At 40.0% G+C, this 21,985-nt stretch overlaps 1 protein-coding gene across 1 annotated transcript; it reads right to left on the bottom strand.

The window, feature by feature from the left end:
• Window positions 1-1,854: 1,854 nt before the first annotated feature.
• On the bottom strand, window positions 1,855-20,750 carry PPP1CC (protein phosphatase 1 catalytic subunit gamma). Its single transcript, XM_026114532.2, has 7 exons — window positions 20,428-20,750; window positions 9,425-9,556; window positions 7,939-8,169; window positions 5,323-5,427; window positions 4,183-4,406; window positions 3,516-3,650; window positions 1,855-3,053 (listed from the first exon to the last, which is right to left on the bottom strand). The coding sequence occupies exons 1-7, from the start codon at window positions 20,480-20,482 to the stop codon at window positions 2,964-2,966; spliced, it is 972 nt and encodes a 323-aa protein (XP_025970317.1). The 5' UTR covers window positions 20,483-20,750; the 3' UTR covers window positions 1,855-2,963.
• Between the last annotated feature and the right edge of the window lie 1,235 nt (window positions 20,751-21,985).

Raw genomic sequence — 21,985 nt, 5'->3', positions numbered from 1 at the left:
ACAATAGGGAAAGTCTGCAGCTGCTGTTCCTTCTCTCCCTCCGCTGATCAAAAAAACCCAATAGCTGTTCCTGAGTAGCGAGCAGAAAACATCCTATACCTGTGAACATTTGATCATAACCCTTAACAAGATCAGTTATCCTTTCCTCCTGCCTCAAGCCAGCAGGAGAGCAGCCTTTTCTCTCTCTGCAGTTGTGCTGTGACTTCCCTGATCCAGAGCAGCTGGTAAGCCCAGGACATTTGAAACACCATGCTGGAATGCAGTCATGCAGAAAACAGTCCCTTCTGGGTGTGTGCGTGTCACAGAAAATACATTTGCAGGGAGAAGAAACAAGGCTGAGGAAAAAGGTGTGACATGGTGACATGTAAAATGGTTGGTGAGCTAACGAATGCTCTCAACGAGGGGGAATGCATTCCTTCGGACAGCAAAGAACAATCCATTCTGTGTGTTCTATTATGAACTAGATCAATAAGAGAGAGGCAGGTGACTTTTATAGGAGGTGGAAAAATTATAAGGCTATAAACCTCCCCCCCAAATGTGATGTGACCTCATCAAAAGTTACCAAGAGGTGGTTTGATTAATTATCTTTATGGGGAGGAAAAAAAATGTTCAGAGTAGGAGAAAAAGGCATTAAAAAACAAAACACAACACAATAGCTGGGAACTGCCCAGAAGATGCACCTTAGCCAAAAATTTCAGCTCAGTACAGGAGAAGGTAAAGGAAAACTCAGCTGGTAAACAGGAGGCCAGAACAGAGCTGGTGGTTTTTCTGAGCCAAATATTTCAGTGACAGAAATTTCTTCAATAAGCAGACTCCCACCAGTTCATTACTGCAGCAGTTTTAAAAGAGGCTGATAATACAGAGCAAGCAACTTCATTTGACTTCTAAAAATCTTGCAGTATTTTCCACAAAGCACATGTGAGAAGAGGCAGCACCTGAAGGAATATATACTAACTCTGCATTCCTGTCAAGGGCAAGACAGCTAACAACAATTCCACAGTCCACATTCTACCCTTTGTAACTTCAACTGTAACCTGTGTTAGTCAGTGTATGCAAAGTCTTGCTAAAGTAATGGACAGCATTTGTAAAGTTTGGACAGCTGTAAAGTTTACTGACATTCCTTTCTTTGCCAAGAATTTACATATTCAACACTTCCAGAAATTGGTTGTGTTCTCAATTATGACCCTCTTATGTCCATGATCCCAAGAGACCAGTACCTTTATTCTAGGTAAAACTCACTCAAAACACAAGGCTAAATTTCAGGCTGCAAGTGTGCCAACTAGAGGGCAGATTCAAGAAGTCTGATTTTATTTAAAAGGGAAAATGTAATAGCTGTTAAACCTGGCTTAAAGGCTGGGAGTACAAACTGGTTTAACACAGCAAAGTGCTAAACACCAGCAGAGAGGAGCAAGTCCTCCTGTGCATGCATATACCTGGGAACCACTGTTCCTACAAAAGTTTAAAAATTCTTGGTCTGTAACTAACCTGATCACAGAGCTGTGAAAAAACCAGAAGTGTAGATACAAATATTTGCAAATGCTGAAATGTAAAGTTTTGCCTTGCTTGCTAGACAGCTTTCTAGATCCACTACAATACATGAAACAGTTCAGTAGCATAATACCTGAGCCCTCACCACATTTGGTGGGAGGGTGCCTGTATTTTCAAGGGCAATGCCTGTATTAAAGCTTCAAAGTGGATCTGAATCAAACACTCTTTCAAAAGCATTCATCCAGAGCTTGTAGCTTAGACAAGACCAAACCAAGAATTTGTGGGTTTCCAGAACAATTTATTTATCTAAGTCAGGTGTTCTGATAGCAGTAGTGTATATGTTGTGATAAACTGACACTGAGAAGATTTAACAATTTCTTCATTTAATAAGTGATTTTCACTACATGGTATTGTACACCGTTATCTGTTCAAAAAAGATTAACAGTTTTTAAAAAACAAGATTCCGTGAGAGATTTGTATAAACTGGTGATCAAGATTAACTCCTCTGCTTGGCTTATTACACTAATTTCTATGCTTCTCTGTAAAACGAAGTCTTTAGGCCAAAATGCACAAAAATCACTCAGGCAGATCTAGAACCATTTCCATAACTTCCAGCTTTCTGAGACTGGCTGTCACAGGACTGATGCAATTGTAAAAAGGTCCACTCAATCAAACATGTGGAAATTGTACAAAAAAAGTGTTTACTTTTACCATTAATAGAACAAACAGCACAGCATTTCTACTTGCTATTTCAAGTCAAGACTTCCTTATATCTCCAAGAGGAAGGCATAAACAGAAAGCCCTGCCAACTCATTGTGATGGGTCGTGTACATACAGTTTTCTAAGCAAACTTTGGCTTCAGGAAAGAGACACAAACACTTAAAATAATGGCTTTAATTGTCATTTAAAGTATACGGAGAGGGATGTGTGTTTCAATTAAATATACATCATACCAGTGATGCTGGCAAGATTGTTATTCCTAATGTTGACAGCAATAAAACTAACGTGTACATGACAAGACATTAAAAGAAAAGCGATCCCTTTAAAACAAATTTTAACGTAAAAAAAGTTCACAGTGGTTTGTATAAACAGTATGTAATTTCTGACAGTAACAAATTTCTACTCTCACAGCACACTAGTGCCCTCTTTAGATCCTAAAGAAGAAAACAAGCATTTACACTACTCATTGTACAGATTCAAAAAAGTCAGTTGTACAATTACCCATAATGACAGGATAAGATGCTGTGGAGTGTACAGCTGTAACACCAACGAAAGGAAAGCTTTTAAAACTCTTTTCCTGGGAGGGAGAAAAGTCTTTCATTTGCTGTTACAACCAGCAAATGCCATTCATCAAATCAAAAGGAAAACCACAAACACATTATCTATTTTGAGCAAGCTGAACAGTACACATTACAGTTTTAAAAATGGAGGTTATATACTATATTACAAGTCCCAACAAGGCAGTGCCAAATTGACTATTTCTTTGCTTGTTTTGTGATCATACCCCTGGGAGGCGTTACAGGTCTGCTAGCATTGGGCTTCTTTTTCTCTGCAGGTTTCAAAATCTGAAAAGACAGTTCAGTCATTTAGAAAAAGCTTTCTTACACCGAGTCATACAATTCATTTGCTAGTAAAAGCCAATGCACAGGTCATCCAGACAAATCAAACTTGCCAATAAATAAATACCTTTCCTACTCATCTATGACAGGGTTTAGAGCAGCTAATCTGAGATCTTATGCCAATGGAAGCAGGAAAACAGGAATGCTTTACTTGCATGATTTAATTCCAGGTAAAACAGTTCATCTACTCACATCAGCAGAGACTTAACACATTTTTAAACATACCTGGAGAGAAGACACAGCACTACCTACATTTTTGCTTTTGTTATTGTAGTCATGCTTTAAACCTGCTGTTTCAACTTACATTCTACTGGTACAAAACCATACTTGTTTCAAATAGATCTTTACAGACATAAAATGTTACTGTGACTACACTAACTGGGAAGTAAAAATCTTAAGATCTAATACCTGAAAGGAGCACATTAGAGTTTCGTCCACACTCATCATGGCACCCGCATTATCAAATTCTCCACAGTAATTTGGGGCAGAAAATAAAGTTACCAATTGCCTTTTTGCAAAAAACTCATATCCATCTTCAACAACCTTTCAAGAGAAAAGCCAAAGTATTAGATTAGACAACTCCTTGCCACAATGAGCAAAGCAACAAATCTCAAATGGGACACCCCGAGTCAGCACATACAGCTCAGGAAAGATTAGTTACAGTTTCACTAACGGAGTCAGCAGCTGAAAGGCTGGCTAGGTCTAAGCAGCAGAAGTTCCAAACTTTTATACCAAAACAGGAAGAACAATCACAGGATCCGGTTCAGTGCACAGTCCATTAGCAGTGAGAACAACAGGATTCTGCTAGGTTCAAGATAATCTTGCTAAAGAGTCAGAGCCACAGCTTATACGTATTAAGAAAAAAATTCGTAACAAGGGTTATTAAACACTGGCACAAATTGCCCAGAAAGGCACTGGAACAGCAATCCTTGCAGATCCTTAACTGGATAAGGTCTTGAGCAACTTTGTGTTAGGCTTACATTTACCCCTGCATGGGTAGCTGTGGACCAAATGATCACCTCAGGTCCCTTCCAACCTAAACTACTGTATGGTTTAATGCACAAAGTTTAAATACCTGATGAGCTCTACATATGAGATCCAAATCATGTTTATGGAGAAATTTAGCAACCACTTCTGCACCAAATGTGAAGGACACTCCTCTGTCATTTTCGCCCCATCCTAAGACATCTTTGTCAGGATCAGACCATAAGAGATCACAGAGAAGACCTTGGTCTGGTACATCAGTGGGGCGCATAATTCGTCTTATCTGTTCCATTGACTGAAGGTCTGGTGACAAGCCTGTTCAGAGTCAAGACATACAAGCAATTCACATTTTATTCCAACTTTGTTCTGTAACATTGACACACTGAGACAAAAATAACTTTATATCCAAAGTGATTCATTATTGCAATTTTACGTAGCTCAATGGCAATGTTAACAGACTTTTTTTCCTCTAGCATGTTTTAAAGCTTTTGTAACTGAAGATGAGTCACTTTTTAGAAGACTTACTGAAAGCAAGATAAGCAAAGCCATTTTCACATTTTACAGGACTACAGTAATCTTACTGTAATAATTTGGAAGCATCTGTTAAAGTGCTGTTAAGTAACAGAGGCATTAATACTAGAAATCATAATGTATGCCTATTTTATAGATCAGGCCTACTAAGATGAAATACAACACCAGTGTTCACTGTTTTTCACTGAGGTCTCCCTGGGCAACTGTAATTACTTTGCAAATGATAAACATTTAAATAGTAATACATATTTCACTACTTTAAAAGTTGTATAAAGCAAGTAACACAGCATAGCAGAACCAATTTCTACAAGTTGAACTCCAAAATACATCATGTTTTCAGAATTTACACAAATCTTAGGTCATGTAATTCTACAAAAACCATGAAGATTCTTTCCTTGAAAGGAGACCCTATTAAATATGTAAAAAAAAATTAGTTAAAAAAAGCTGACTGTGTCCAAAGTTACAAATCTACCAGCTTCAATTAATGATTTGCAAGACTTTGTAATCTAGCTCAACCCTACCTCATACACGAACCAAGGCAGAGGAAAAAAAACAAATGCTTCAGAGCTTGAAAAAAAATAATAAATCAAAATCAACGTTTTCCAACAGTGAAAGAGCACACAATGTAAACATGAATTTGCCATGATTTATATCACAATGTTACAGTCTCTCAAGTATAAACCAGAGAAGCATTACCCACCTCCATGACAGCAAAATATTTTCTCATCCACAATAGCTGCAATTGGTAAACAATTAAAACAGTCTGTGAAGGTTTTCCACAGCTTAATATTATATCTTCTCTTACCTAGAAAGACATTTTGGGGAAAAAACAGTCAATACACTTTTCTAATGCTAACTACAAACAACCTAATATGGCCATCTTAATTTTACCAATATTTGCAAAAAGTTAGCAATAAAGCCTATACACCATTTACCTTATTTACCTGCCTATAAACAAGTTGCAAGCTCTCTCACAGAGAGAAAAGAAACACAGCTCTGAAGTGGTTCTCAGTGGTACAAGTCTATTTAAGACTTGCATTCTACTTTCAGAGGATGGACTCTCCAGCCCCAACCTTGCTTTGGAAGATTATCCCTTAGAGAATCTGATAAATTTCAGAAAGTTGTCGTTTGCTGCTTTCTTCAGTAGAAAATCACATTTATTTGAAATCATTTCTTTAAAATTCTGCTAGTACTTTACCACATAAGGTCTCTCTAGGCTAAGAAATGGGACTGGATAATGAAACTGCTACAGCTTTACTTTCCAAGGGACTCTCCCAACAGATACGAACCCTGAACGCATCTGAGATGTGACTAAGTCTGTGATTAGTCTCTGAGGAGTCAATTCTGAAATACCACACATCTTTGCTTCGCTGCTGAAAGAGGAGAGCCAGACATGGAGAGTACATCCTGTAAGCTACAAGCTAAGCGTGTCCCATGACAGAAGTTGCAAGAAGGCTCAGTGTGCAATTAATATAACAGTTTCACCTCCTCTGCAGTACCCGGATTTAAGCCACATCCTTTGAAACATATGAACATACACTTTACTTTACAACACACCTGGGCATAACACTTATTATGGTAAGGTTTATGTATAGTCTCCTTTATCATAGTAGATCTTAATGCATTCTGTAGTGACAGAGCTGATAAATTAACAGCACAGCAACACTAAGTTTGTTCAAAAGGAGTGCTCACATAGCCCCAAATAAAAGCAAAGGCTGACGCACTGGTGGTTCAAGTAACAACTTTTACAGCAGAAGCCACCTACTGAACAAGCAAGTAGCTGGTCTTCAAGCCAAACACACATCATTCAAAACCTGCAGCAGAAGAGAGCAAGTTTGCAATACTCTAGCCTACTATAATCTTGTAGTGATTAAAATCCCCAAGCATTTATAGTAAAATACTTCTCACCATGATCAGAAACTGTGTTCAATATTTAAAAACACTCAATGTAAAAAAAGCTTATTTAGCATTTTCTCTAATGTGTACTATGAGAATAAAGATTTGATGGAGCAGATCTTTATTTTATGGGTAACATGAATCAAAAAGTTGTCGGAGAACAGCCTATGTACCCCCAGTATTACAAGAACACTCATTTTATCAATTCCCCCCGCCCCGCAAAAGTGTGTATAATCACCAAATCCTTATTACCATTCTATACAAAGTTGTTTGAACCTCATGAGATGGAGAACTACCTGTAATAGCAACAGGGAATCACCATGTCTTACTATGTTAAATAATGACTAGTCCACTTTCCCTCTGGTCTGAAGTTAAGTGAATTTACCTGCAGAGTACTACTGACGCTGAAAATTGACAAACTATTTTGAAGACTGAGACACATTGACAAAGGATGAAATTCACCCAGATGACAGTAAAAAGCCTATGCACCATCTAAGCTTAATTCTGAAAAATTCAAAGGTGAACTCCATGGGAGAGTCAGAGCACCTATTCGAGGAGCACGAAGCTCTCCAAACTGTCTCTGAAGGGATATGAGAGGATACCACTGAAGTTCAACTGGTTGAAGCCTGGAGTAAAACTTAACCTGAAATCTTAACACTTTGCATTTCTTAAAGAATACAGAGGTCATTTTGGATTCTCTAAAAACATACACAACTTCTGAAATAAGTATCCACAGTCTTTCAAACACAAAGGCAGTGGAAAGGTCTTTGAAAGCTATGAAATACGTCAGTACTGAAGGTTTCACATATGCTTTGCCCAGCTTATGAAAAGGAGGGAGATTATTTTTTTTGGCCTAAGCAACAGGGCATGACACAGCAGGACTTCATTCAGTTTCAGGTCCCCCAGAAAAGAACAGCAAAGTTTGTTTTTGTTTTTGTTTTTTTACATTACAAAATTACAGGTCTTAAACTGCAAGCACTGTAAGATAACCATGATAAAGAACAGTCCATTCTCCTAATTAAAGTTATAATGCAAGTATACATCAGCATCATTTTAGCTCGGATGAAAGAAACAGAGGTGAACTGCAAAGCATATGTGAAGTAAAATTTTCTCTCATCTCATTAGATGATCTAACCATAAAAACTTTAACAATATGTAGCAGTAAAAATGGTTAATTAACATAGTGGCTAAATAAAATCACCCATTTGCACACTGCTTTGTTTTATAAGGATCAGAATACAATAGGATCACTTGGAAGGACAGATTTCCCTTGCTAAAATAAGCCAAGGGGTCACCTGAACAGTGCAAAGGTAACTGTGAGTTAAGACAGAGTGATCTAATACTGAACGACTGGGAAGCATCAAGCACCTGCTACTCTGCTTTCTGAAGTCACAAAAACACAAACATACGTACTACTTACATTCATCATAAAATCCATAAATTCTATTGATGCTGGCACATTCATGGTTCCCTCTAAGGAGGAAAAAATTCTCTGGATATTTGATTTTGTAGGCCAATAAGAGACAAATTGTTTCTAAAGATTGTTTTCCTCTGTCAACATAATCACCAAGAAATAGGTAGTTGCTTTCTGGTGGAAAACCTCCATACTCAAAGAGTCGAAGCAAGTCATAGTATTGTCCATGGATATCACCTATAAAGAGTATTCATAGATGGCATGTAAGTGACACTTTGCTACATTCTTTGATTACTTCTAGAGAAAGAGCAAACAAATGAAACTTTAGAAACAGAAAAAGCGTGCAGTTACATATTGCTTACAACCTATTTAAAGAGTATGTAGTTTATCTTAAGGCATGCAGAATTATCACATTCAGAAGTCTGACACCTATGTAGGACAACAACTAACTGTACTGAGCACAAGCACATAGCTACTTAAAAACATCCACATGTGTAAATCAAGCCAAGATTCTGAGAAGCCAATTCTACATGTTCAAATTAAAAATCCAACATTCGGTTAAGTCCCTTACTTGACTAAAGGCTATAAAATAAAAACCTTTACTTTATTCTTGATACCTCCACATAGCATTAGTGATGTTGATGGGAAACAGACTACTCAGGGAATTTGCTTTCCTCTGTACCATTTACATTTTCTTGAAACACTCAGCAATTCAAATTCTAGCATTTTTGTTGGCTCAAAAGTGAAATTGGTATTTCTGCTTTTGTTTTGAATCATGTTTTTGTTTCTGGTAAGGATAACGCTAAATCACGTTTTTTGAAACACTGCATATTATAAATATCGAACAAGTTACTTCAATTTGAAGTAAACCCCGTGTGTTAGAGCAGGATAAAATACTGTTTGCTGTAAGCTTTCAGAAAGTGCATTTATTGGGTCTTCTACTTTGATATTCCTCATTCTTTTAGCACAACTAGGCACATGTGTGCAAAATGAACATCACTGTATAAGTTTAGTGAAACCAAACCAGAAAATCAGTCCTAGAAAAGGTACAGAATCTGAAGTTTCCAGCAGGACTTTGTAAAACTTTGTTAAACCACTGTTCCACTAACTCTTTGAACAGCAGCTACAATAAACTATTTTGTTTCTCCTTTGCTTCTCTTTGTTCAGTCATGACTGGACTGAACATTATTTGACCTGTATAAAAATTACTTTCCAAAACACTGCCTGAATCCCTTTCGCAACAGACCTGGTAAACTGGACCGGTTACTTCTTGGTTTTGGCTTTTTGATCCCCACCCCAATTCCTGTATTTGTTACTGCCTCCCTTCTTTCTCCTAAAGGATCCAGCATGGGTTTATTTTCCCCGTTTATTACAATCATTTATTAGTTCACTTCTCAAAAAGTAGCACCTTGCATTTGTTCTCCTCTTAGTATGTCTGCATCCATCCGAAAACCCCCAAAGCCAAGCATCAAATCAAAATCACATTACTCACCACATATTTTAAGTGGAGCTTCAAGTTCTAGTAGAATAGGCTGACTGAGAAAGATTTCTCTGGATTTCAAGCACAGTCCTCTAATTTCATTCTCTTGAAGTTGGACATTTTTACCTGGTTTTGATCCTCTCACTGTCAGAAGAATTCAGAAGTCAGTTATCCAAATCAACAATATCCCTAGTGTTATTTTAAGAACCTGACTAAATGCCATTGTAATATAGAATGAGAAGATAACAGGATAACATCAGTTTGCCTCCCTGAAACCAAACTGCTATATTACCAGAAAAAGGGTATTGCGTTCTGTTTCAGTTGTGTGTTAAGTTCCATCTAACAGAACTCTTGACTCAGTATTTCCCCCATTAAATTTCACATTTTAAATAGAATCACTTTAGTGCTAATTTAGTTATAAAACACATCTTGGATAAGGTGACTATACTTTTCAAAATAGTTATGCATTTGTTCTCAGTAAAGCTGTCTGAACCTGAGAGAATGAAGTGCCCTGTTTAATCACGGACAGCATGGCTTAAAACTGCAAGCTTCCCTGAACGACCACATAACCCTGCCCCCCAAGGCAGTTTCTAAATAAACGAGATCACTGTACCAACAAGTGCTGGAGTGCACCATTCTACACCGCAGCTAGCAAACACAGAAGAAAAGCCTACAATTGAGAAGTCAGAACTATACATAAGGAAGCATTTTCTGATCAGAACGTCACAACAGTTCCTCAGAATGAGCAGCCTACTTGACAAAAGGTTATCAAAAATATTGCTGCCAAGTATTTTGTACGAATTACAAGACAATCAATCCAAGAGGCTGATTTTTCTAGTACAAGTGACTTTAAGAGATATGCAGCAGAAGACCTTTGTCCTTCCACCTCTTTCTACAGAATCTTACTGCACTTATGTTTTAAAATTTATTTTTAAATTTTCTATTATAATGGAGTCTATGACCACAGAAGTCCCCTGCAAACTACTATGAACACTTAAAATAAGTTTGAACTGGCAAAAATATACTATTTTTTTACATGGGGATAACCATACAAATACCAAGATGCCTGTTACCATTTCACCACCACAAGGTTTAGACTATGTCAGTATAGTTAAAGCTGTTAGGTCATGAGTAAGCTGAAAAGCAAACAAATCAAATTAGCCCCCAAATTCATCACTAAGAAAAAACACATCCCCATTTAAGTGAAGAGAGCACACAAACCCATAACTTATGAAATGGAAAGTTTCATTCTAATTATGGATCACAAGTTTTAGAAGTTCTGTGACTATATTTATTTTAGAAGGTTTCTGGACATCCCATCATGAGGATTTCCATCTTCTTAGCTGTGCCAAATCAATGTTTGTAGCCAAGGAAGGTGAAAAGGGGAAAGCTGGGAGAAAAAGGAGTGAGCTTAAGAAAAAAGGAGGCCAGGACCAATGGCAGAACCCTCCTCCCCCAGTCAGTTGTGTTCACAGGCAAAATTAGGATTCAAAGTTAGAAATGTGGGAGAACCCTCTGCCAGGAGCTCAGAAAAAGGTCCATGTAATATCAGCACTCTATTTTTTGTCAGGTATGCAGCCAAAATAACTCAAAACCTAGCTACTGATTCCTCTTCAGGAAAAAATTTTAAACACATTAAAATTGAACCAACCAAGTAGGTAAAGCCCACAACAAGGCTGATAGGAAGTCATTAACACCATTAATACTTTGAAAAGTCTGAGTTTTAATACAGAGGGAGCTTGACTGTCTCAAAGCTACAAAGGATTTTTATCAAGACACAAATTGTGCTTGTACTTCAGAAAAGATGATCCCAGATTTTTGGCCATTTAAACTGAGCTGTTTCATTCATTGCTTAGACAGGAAACCCAGAGAAACTCATCTGTACTGCAGAAACCAAGTACTGCTTTTTCTGTATCACTTCTCCATCTTTTCTCTCCTTACCATTCCCTCTGAAGAAAAAACAAGATAGAGACCTGGCTCCCAGCCTCAGACCTCACTTAGTCTTTTTTTTTTTTTTTTTTTAATCTTTCACTCCCTCCCTGTCAATCTCCTCACTCCTTGTACTGCAACACTGCAGAACAGTTGGCTCTCTTTAAAACCTGCCAATGCTTCTTCAAAACCCACAGGACCTCTGAACTACTGTTACCTCAGTCTTTCCTAGTCTGGACACTAAGCACCCCAACTTGGCCTGAACAAGCCTGTACTCTCACCAGGACAGTTCTCCCTCTGTTTATCTGATCACCTCTTCTCCCCCCCCCCCCCATTTCTGTTGGGCAGACAAAGGACATTTGCATGGCAGCCATTCCATAACTAAGGCTAAATTACATGCAACAGCAGAAGAGCAGTGACCACACTGTTTATCAGGGTTCGGATAACACTAAATAATAAAATATTAATATTGTGCCTTTATTGGTGAAACTTGCAAAATATTATCTGGTGTCAAAACCAGGGATGAGATGGAGGTACTGATAAGGCTGAAGCAAAAACCTTGCAGCAAATTCAAGTAAGATCATGGAATGACAGGAGTAATCTTGTACAATATAACCCATTGGTTCAGCCACATAAAGGCAGAAGATCTCAGCACTTCAGCCTCAAAAGCCTGGAAACACTCTGACAACACTTGTACAAACAAAACTACTACACTAGCAGTGTCATCTAGTTCAGCTGCTTACTGTGTATGAGCTGCATGGCATTGAGACTAAAGAACCTAAGGTCTTACCCAAAAGAGCTTGGTCTTTAGTTGGGGAAAAAAAGCGAGCAATAAGCCCCAACCCATTTCAAATACATGAACTAATGCATTATCCTCCTGAATCCATAAACAACTTTAAATACTGTTTCAGGCTAATTCCCTTGCTACTGTTAATGAGAAATCTGGAAGCTACACATGACTCAGTAGTCTCAGTAGTGCCCCTGTGGATCTTGCAGTACATAAAATCAAGAACTGCAATACAAAAAAACAGGGGGAAAGGGGCTTTAGGAAGAAAACAGTTGCATTCCAAAGGGATTACAATTTCTCATTAGCCCAAAGTTTTTCTACCTCTTTGTGCAAGCCTCTGACCAAAACCAGAAGACATCTTACCAGTGTGCATGTGTCTTATCTGGACTAAGAAAACACAGTGATTGTATAATATCCATCAATAAAATCAAGTGTCATTTGGACCCATCAGTTAGCACTTGTAGTGTTACTACCAACACAAACCTTCCTGCATACTGACTCACACCCCAGAGACCCTAGTCGTTCTAGTGCTGTCTGTACTAGATAATCGCTGACAATGCCCTGAAACACATAACCTTCCTTCAAGCAAGTTTCAAAACCGACCTTCAGTTCAAATTACAATGTGTACTGACAGTGACATTAAGTTAATTGTGGGTCAAGAGTCACAGCTTGAACAATGCCATCACTCAAGCAATATATCCTCCCATGTTATTCACTGCCTATGTATCATCACTCAGCACTGACATTACATGGGCACACTAGAATTACCACTAAACTTCAAGTCTTCCATTAAAATATGTGAAGTAATGAAGCATATAAATGAAAGTTAGATCTTTGTCACGGCAGTTTATCATGCATGAAGCTTTTTAGTCATACAGTAATTTTCCAAACACTTCCTGAGCAATAAGCAAGTTGCTCAAAATGCCAAATATCCAGAAGCAATAAAGAACAGAAATTTATAGAAAAAAGTGATCAGCCAACTGAAATATAAATGTTAGTTTTTGACTCTTAAATATTACGGCTCATCTTTGGTTTTGGAGATAAATACAATATACTTGTGCTTAGACTTTTCTGAGAAAGCAAAAATGTAACGTTCCATGATCTGGTCTTGTTAGAAACTGCTATAATCAAACCCTTTATCTCGCATTCATAAATTAAAAAGTATAACAAAAATACAGAATATATGCTATGCACTGAGTCACTGATGCTTATGAATAAAGCAAATGCATTCACTTTTGCTAAAGATTAAATGAAAATCTGAAAACTGACTGCTTCAGATACAAGTTTCACAGGTTTCTGATCTATTTTCATTGAAACAGTACAATCTTCTGCACCTCTAGTCACTTGGTTGTAGGAAACCTTGACAGGATGAAATGATGCTTTGTTGCCAGAAGTTTATATAAACTCACTGGCACAGATGTCAGGATAGCAAAATAGGAAAATTTGATTCAGTTCTGTAACATACTGTCTGCCAATGACATTTTGAACGCTACTGTCCAACACAGACTCAGCACAGAAAAAATTAAAGTGTTAAGTTTCTTCTAGCATTGACCTACATCCTGAGAAACTGGAAAGATTATTTTTGGCTTCGGAAGAATCAAATTTGTAGCAGAACTGCATGTTGGATTGAGAAATCTATATTTTTAGTGCAAGGATTCTCTCATCCATGATGAAAGAGCTGGCAAGGAAATGCAGGATATTCAGTCTCAATGAATCCTTAAGAGGTTTCTCTGATTAAGTCTTCAAGACTTAGTCCTGCTAAGAAGGGCAAAAATAATACACTGAGAAATATGTTGTGTTTACAGTTTGTTCTCTGCTTCGGACCAAAACAAGGCAGCTTGTACTGAGATTACACAATGCAATACTAATTGGCAGCTTGGTCATAAAGTTGAAAAGGCAGCACAACAGTACTTTACATACACATTTGTTCTTTCGATGCCTGAAAAAATAATCTGGGACAGCTGAACAAGCTAAAACTTAATCAGTTGAGAGAAGAGCCCATTTCAAATGCTATTTTACTTATATCTTGCCTCAACATACTGTTGCACTACTTCCAGATAGTAACACATTCCCTCTTTTAGGCAGAGATGCACTTTTAAAAATCATTTTCTGAGAGCTTGAACTACAATGTCCAGTCTGGGTGGTCCTCTCCTAACAAGTAAAATCCTCTCCACTGTACAAGTATGAAAAGGTTTGGAAAATAAGCTCTCCACTGGATGGAAAGACTAAAGAAAAGCCCACTCTCTGGGGCCTTCATGATCTCTGCAGAGGTATTCTGCCAAGTCACAGACTGAGCGAGGAAATCTTACAGCTTCTACAGATATGGGCTGTGGAACCAGCCTAGGACGCTAAAGGAGAGCAATACATCTGGTGCCCAGTCTAAACCTTAAGATTCACCTTTTAGAGCTTTTTACTTCTCATACTTTAAGACTGGCCCCAAGTCATAGCTTTCAAGACAATGACATCTTCATGCACACTTCTCTCCACTCTGTGCTACTCCAGACCTGAGTTATGAAACTCAACAGTTCCTCACAGCCTGTCCAAAAGGCAAATCAATAGGTTCCTACTATTAAAATTAATATTGCACATTCCAGGACAAGGAGGAAGGCCGCCAGAAAGCAACAGAGACCTACTCTAAAACGAATGCAGTAGCACAGCAGTCCAGCAGAGGGGGAAAGGAAGTAAAAGAAGAGGGAAAACTGCACCCCTGTTTGTTTTGGGGCAAGTAAATGGAACTTCCACAAAGGAGAGCTGCAGCTGCCAGAAAGAGCTCAACTCCATTAAGTCTAGGACAATTTTTATACATTTGTTTGTGAAGGGTATGTCAAGAGCTGTGGGTTCTAGCACAGAAGACAGTATAACAGACTGTATGGCATACCACTGCTAGCATTTTCCAATATTCATAGTTTGCTGCTATATAATCATTTAATGCAGGTAAATGCTTTTATAAAAACAAGGGTGAATTAGCTCATTCAAGGGTAATATGAAAGGGAGAGATACTTAGGAAAGAATTTATTCTTCCAGTGTTTATTCAAAAATACTAGAAATTTCAGTGGTCCAAATGTCTCATTTTCCTTTAACACTATGTTAAAAGAAGCAATTAAAATGCTGTCAACTGAAGTGCTAGACTCAAGTTTGTGCACAGAAAATGCTTTAAATAAAATAGTCTATCAGCAATTCAGCTCATTTTTAGCTCATTAAGCAAGTCTTTCTCAATTTTACCATATATTTTATGTTAAGATGCCTGCAATCCTAAAGACATTTCCAAAAATATTGCAGGTTGTTTTTATCTTGTTTTTAACAGTTCCTTGTGACAGGTTGACATTCAGTTTTGCACCGTCAACACAAAGGGAATAAATAACTTGAAAGTGATTGATGTAAAAAAGGTTTTAGTTTACTTCAGGCACTACCAACTTTGATCAGATCATTTCAAATTCAAAACTGAAGCTGGAAAGCAACTCCTTAGTGCCCAAGCCTCTGTATGAAAAAGTTCTAGTCTACTCTTTTTAGTATGACAAAAGTTTACAGAAGCTTTATCAAACAGAAGATCGTGCATGACTACAAATTTTCACCTCGTAAAATACTTCCACACTGGAGACAGCTATGTACTGAACGCAGTCACACCAATCCAGCTACTCAGAGGTGACAAATGCCTACACTTCACTGATTAGGTAACCAAGGCAGAATTTAACCGACTTATCTGAATCCACAGCAGTGATAGGAATCTAATCCCTGTCTTCCATATGCAGAGTTCCTATTTCCATTATTAGAAACCGCTGCAACACAGTAGGAAACAATTAACTTTAAGCTATAAGCTACTGAAAATTAAATTATTTGAAGTTAGCAAGTGGTGCTTGTCTATAAGAAACTCTGTAACAGTATCCCAACCTACCAAGAAGTGAAATTGACCAAGTTTCAGAGCACCAGCTGTGAGAACCAGACCCATGAAACTGACCAGAAAAGCCCTCGGGCTTGCATTAACCAGAAAGAGGTAAAAAAATCAGGGAACTGCATACGTAAGAAATAGTTTTCTCTGTTGCCAGCAGAAGTTCATATCCATATTCTTGTGCTCAACTATTTTTAATAACTAGAAGATCCTCCTTCCCCATTTAAAGCAAATTAGATAAAGTATCTCAACAGCTATACAACTGGCTTTACCAGGAATAGAAATCAGTGGGTGTATAAACAAGAAAGTTTGAGGATTTAGAATCTTTCTGCTGATTTTAGTGCACTAAGCAGGATTGCAGTTTTCAGAAAGGCTACTGCTCTGGCCTTGCATGGCTTTATCCATAGTAGCCTCCATTCATTACCTACAGTTCTCCCTTAATAGCAACTGCAGAAACTGTAACGTAGAAAAGATTTTCAGAGACATACTTCAGCTTGGGTTCCACTTACATATCTTGAAATTGCATTATTTTACCTTGTTATGGTAAGATTAGTACATTTCAGTCTTGTTTTCTAGGTATGTTACTATGAGCTCCACTTTCAAACCAGACCCTACTTTTATTATCTGTGTGAAAAGCTGCCAACACACTAGATGAAGGAAACAGTTAAGGGGCTCAAGTTATAGAAACAACATCTGACATGGAACAGAAAGGAAACCATGCTCACACTCAGGGAATCTTGGGATTTCTTTTCACAGATTCTTTGCCTGGAGCAGAGAAGGAATTCTGCCATTTCCTGGAACGCTTTTCATGACTACAGAGATGCCCCTAATTTTTCATCTCACAGGGAGCTTTGCTAGCATTGTTCTTGTCTACTGGCAGTTTTGATTTAGCAGACACATACAGCTGCAAGCTCAGAACTATTAATTTTACAAGTGCTTACTGCCTACAATACTCCTTCCAGGAGAAGGATAATCTGCCCTCAAGCTTGTCCCTTTTTATTCCTCAGTAAAGTGAGCTAGTTCCATTATATTTGAGCCTTTATCCGCTATCAAAGACATTTAGGAAACATTTCAATACTCAATGCAGCATGCTGTTATTTACTATACTCTTGAAAGTCTTGTTCTCATGAAAATCATTGCTAGGAAACTAAAAGTGACAAAATTAGACAAACTGTTCTCATGTAAGTGTTCCTAGTAGAACATGACCCTCATTAGCAAAGGAGAAAGGCAAGCAAAATATAAGTTCAATTACAACAAAATATGATCACTATGTTCAATGTTTTCATCAAGCTGCTCTCCAAGGTTGAGAACAATGTCACTGAAAAAAATGTTTTTTGTGACATTTCAATGCCAAATGGCTCTGTACTATAAACATTTGGAGAAATAAAGACTCTCCAAATATTTACCTTAGCATGAGAAGCCAAATAGATACTTCAAAGCCTTTTAAAGAATCATCTGGTAATTTCAGCTAAATAGCCTAATGTGGGTGGGATATATCAACTATTTGGGGAAAAAGTAAGAATGTCATTTGATCAGAATAATTGCCTCAATTTTTATAAGAGGAGATGTCAGGATAGAAAGTAAGTGAAACCCCCTCACAAATACATTATTAATACCCTATATTAAGAGCCAAAGCTGGAGTAATTTATTATTCACCATTTAACCACTTTGCTCCACCTGGACAATTAGACTACATTCACTACCTGTGTGACTCTCTGGGTCTCATCCAACAGTGCAATACCAAGGCATATTATAAAATACAAATACCCGCTTAAATGCATTTTCCTACTGATTTGAAATACTTCATAAATTATCTCCATAACATTGGTTTTGTTACCTTTAAAAAGGAAGAAGGTATTATTGCCACATTACCTGTTCATATCCTTTACACTTTATTAGCAAAGTCACCTGAAATAACTGTTATAAAAATACATAAGTATACAGTTTAAAGACAGGTGTAATGAAATACCAAATTGATTTAAAAATTAAACCTTGCACAAGGATTTGGGCAATTCAAGTCAGCTAGTTATTAAAAGAGTTTTTGTAGTGCGTATGTGGTTGGCTATCATTTTAATCAGTGCAGAACCCAGCCTGAAAAGGGTATCAACTGAAGCAGCTTTGTGCGTACAGATATACCAAACTTTATATAACTGAACATTATGCAATTCTACTAAAACTGTACTGAAAAAGAACACTACACTATATAGAAATACATCTTAAATTTCTCATGTTTAGTCCAAATCTATAAAGGATTAAAAATCCCCTTATGTCTCCTTTGGATTTTTTCTTCTTCGTTAGATACCATACAGAGCTGCCCTTTAGATCAGTCTTGTCATCTACCTAGCTGTACTATAATCATCTCAGGAAAAGATGAGTCAAGAAGTAAATTTTAAACAACTACAGAGAGAATGGCGTTTGCACAGTAATTTGCACAATTCAGCAGTCTATCAAAAATGCAGCACTTGCTCAAATGCAATATCACTTTGCCCTTTCTGAAAAAAAGTTAAAAAAAATCAAAGGTCAACCATTATTGGCTAAGAAAGATGTATTATGCCTCACAATACACATTTAATAAGCAATAAACAAAATGCATAGGTCTAAATATGGCATGGGTTACTAACATTTGTAATTGAAATCCTAATTAAAATGAAATCCTAACTAAAATGTCAATAAAGTCAAGAAATTCTTTCAGTTCTGACAGCTGACGCAACCTTAGGTAATATCTTTTGTTACACAGCCATCTCAAAGATCTTGTTAGTTAACCTTCTGAAGCCTAATTTACGAGCTCTCATCTCCTCTCAATGTAGAATATTGATATAAGCCAGGTAAGAATTTAACATATTGATATAATACATCTTACTGCTTTTTGAAATTCTGAACAAGAAAAATCATTCAAATTACTCAGACCTTCTTTTAGGCTTATCTTATTCTAAGTCTTTGATATTAGTAACCTGCACTTTGAGAAAACTGCATTAGCTACATTAGGACAAATCAAGTAAAAATTATGATTACTATCTGCAATAAAACTATGCATGTATTAATACATGTCACCAAGCATGTAACTCACAGGACCTGACACCTACAAAGTATATTAGAGCATCAGGAAAATACTGGTCTAAATTACAAACAGAAGCCTCCAAACAATTTAAACCAGGAGAGTTTAAATGGGCAACAAGCAAAACCGAAAACAGATCAGATAAAAAACACTATTTACTTTTATTCATTCTAGTTGAATAATCCCAAAATACACCTATTGTATTTGTAATCCCAAACAATTTTATAGCAGCACTATTGTCCCTTTGCCTTGCCTGTCATTATCCAGGCCATTACAATGAGTGAAATTTTACAAGAAGAAAAAAGTGGGAGAGTACTGAAAGGTATTTCTTCACTATTTGTCTCAGCAAAATCTTAGATGACTTTGTGCCAAGCAGAAAAAAAGTTAAACCCCTGACCAAGCTCTTCAGGCGTAAATCCAGATGAGATGCCTGCCTTGACACACTGGAAATGAGGCTGGATCAGCCTAGCTTCCTTCTCTAGATAATTATAATCTTCCCTGATGCCAGGGAGAAAATTTGTCATTGGCTCCTTCTCAACCTTTTGCCCTAGGAAAGATTAGCGGACAATTCTAACCTGATGCTGACCCTCACAGCCAAAGGGAAGATGCTGAAGACACCTCCTGCAACGTCTAGATTTTCCTTAGATTTTGGACTCCAGGCAACTCTTTTCAACCCAAAGTACTAGCGATACAGGACAATAAGCCCTTCCAAATACTGCCTGAAACAGAGCAAAACCCAACATGCAATTCGCATTTTAAAAGCCACCATACGATATGAATTAAGACCTAAAGTCTAACGGTAGTATCAATACAAGCGGTTAACCAATGCTAAAAATATGATACGCTGAACCCGGGTAAGTCCCCTGCCGACTTTGTGCAAAGCTGCCTCGGCAGACTCTTTAAACATGGGAAGTCTTCATTTCCCGAGCCCCACGCCTACCCAGCTAAACCCAGCGCCCGTGTGCGCGAAGCGAGGGCAAGCTAAACCTGCAGGTTTTTAAACGCTCCCCTACAAAAATATCACTCAGCTAAGCATCTCCTCAGAGCTGCAGGGAAGGAGGAGGGGGCCAGCCGGCAGGTCTCGGCACTGCGCCGGGGGGACACAGGGGATGGGAGGGCAGGGGCAGAAGCTGGTGCCGAAGGGCAGAGGCGCCCGGGCAGGCGGCGGCGCCGAGCCCCGGGCAGACAAAGCGCCTCGGCGCCCCTCCATTTTGGCGCCCCGACCCCAGCGGGCGCGCAGGGGCCGCGGCGGAGGCTCAGGGGGGCTCAGGGGGGCGCCGCGCCGGCACCGACACCGGCTCGGCCTCCGCCCCCTCCCCGGCCACCCGCCCCGGGCTCCCCCGCGCCCCGACCCTCACCCTCCAGCAGCCGTTGGATGATGCTGTCGATGTTGAGCTTGTCTATATCCGCCATCGCCTCTCAGCGGCCGGGCGGACCCCTCCCCGCGGCTCCCCTCCCTCCGCTCGCTGCTTGGCCGGGCCCGACTTCTCTCCTCGGTCTCTCTCCTCTCCTCTCTTCCCTTCCTTCTCGCCTCCCCGCGCTCCTTCTTCCCTCGCTCTCTGTGCCCCCCCCGCCCCCCCTCGGCGGCCGCTCTCAGCCGAGACCCAGCACTGAACAAAATGGCCGCCGTCTCCTCAGCGAGCTCGGCCGGCGCACGGATACTACGAGCGCGACGCGGCTCGCCGGAAACCCTTTATAGGCCGCGCGGGAAGCGCGCGGAGGAAGGCGGGGAGAGGCGGCCAGCGCGCGGGGATCCCTCCGCCGCCGGCAGGGCGAAATAGTGCCGCGGCGGCGGCCACGCGCGGGAGGGGGGCGGCGGGGCTGCTGGGGGGGGGGGGGGGTCAGGGGTCCCCGCCGCGGAGCGAGGCCCTCGGCCCCTGCGCGGCCTGGTGCCCTGGCTCCTGGCGCTTGGAAATCCTTAGGGAGCTCGGAAATCCTTAGGGAGCCGGCCGGAGAAATCAGCATATTCTTTCCAGAGTGCCTAACTTTTATTTCACGTTTCCGTTATTATTTTGTTCAGGCGCAGCAGCGGCTTGGCCGCGAGCATTTAAGCGGGGTTCTGCTCTTAAACCGGATTGCGTTTGCAAGGGCGATGGGGCTGCGCAGGCCTCTGCCGCTGCTCGGCCTGCATCTCTGATTGAATATTGTTTAATTGCTTTATTTACTCCTGCTTTAATTTGCAGGGCTGGCTGTGCCGAGTGCTCTCCTCCTCCCCGCCCTTCGCCGCGCGGATTGCTCCCACCCCGCCTGCCAGGTTCCCCAAGCTGGCAGTTAGGTAATACTCATAACCGTTGATTACCGTAGCGGGGCCGGAGCAGAGGTCGGGTCCAGGAGGGCGATAAAGCAAAGGACTCGCGATCGCAGCGCACCTCGGAGCCGGCGCGAGGAAGACGAGGACGCGGGCACAGGCCGTCTGCAGCGCGGGCGCTCGCCCATCGCGAAACGCGGCCTCGATATTCAAGTTCTCCGAGCGAGTGCGTATCGAAACGAGCGCGCCCGGGCCCATGCGCTAATCGCGGTCACGCTGGCTAAGCCCCAAGCCAGCCGGCTGAGGACAATAGCGTTACTCCAGATTTGCTCCAACGTGACAGCGTTTGCAGATTTGCATCTTTTTTTGTGCCGCACCTTCCCCGGGAGCGGCCCCCCCGGCTCTTCTGCACCAAGGGCTTTCCTCCTCCTCCAAATCCTCGCTAATTCTGCGGGGCAGGTTTTTCTCTCGCTGACTCCTTTGGACTTAACGGAATTGTTCAAAGAGGGAAATGGGTCCCGCGTTTCCAGAGAAACCTTCCTGTCCTTGTTTTCTCTGCTGGAAATGTCTCCATCTTCTCTCCTCCTCCAGCCGTTGCCCCTCTCCCCCAGGACCAGTCCTGCATGGATCCGGGCACCTTTCGTGGGACGCTGAGTCCCTTGCACGCC

The sequence above is a fragment of the Dromaius novaehollandiae genome, chromosome 17 (assembly GCF_036370855.1).
Source record: "Dromaius novaehollandiae isolate bDroNov1 chromosome 17, bDroNov1.hap1, whole genome shotgun sequence".
NCBI classification, from domain to species: domain Eukaryota; kingdom Metazoa; phylum Chordata; class Aves; order Casuariiformes; family Dromaiidae; genus Dromaius; species Dromaius novaehollandiae.
Note: the sequence above shows the minus strand (reverse complement) of the source record. Positions and strands in the feature narration are given on the sequence as shown.

Excerpts from the sequence above, each read along its gene's own strand:
- PPP1CC (XM_026114532.2), bottom strand. The coding sequence starts at position 20,482 with ATGGCGGATATAGACAAGCTCAACATCGACAGCATCATCCAACGGCTG. Across the intron at positions 9,557-20,427 it reads CATCCAACGGCTGCTGGAGG|TGAGAGGATCAAAACCAGGT; the intron begins GTGAGGGTCGGG and ends TTCTTCTGACAG. Across the intron at positions 3,651-4,182 it reads TCATATGTAGAGCTCATCAG|GTTGTTGAAGATGGATATGA; the intron begins GTATTTAAACTT and ends TTCTCTTGAAAG.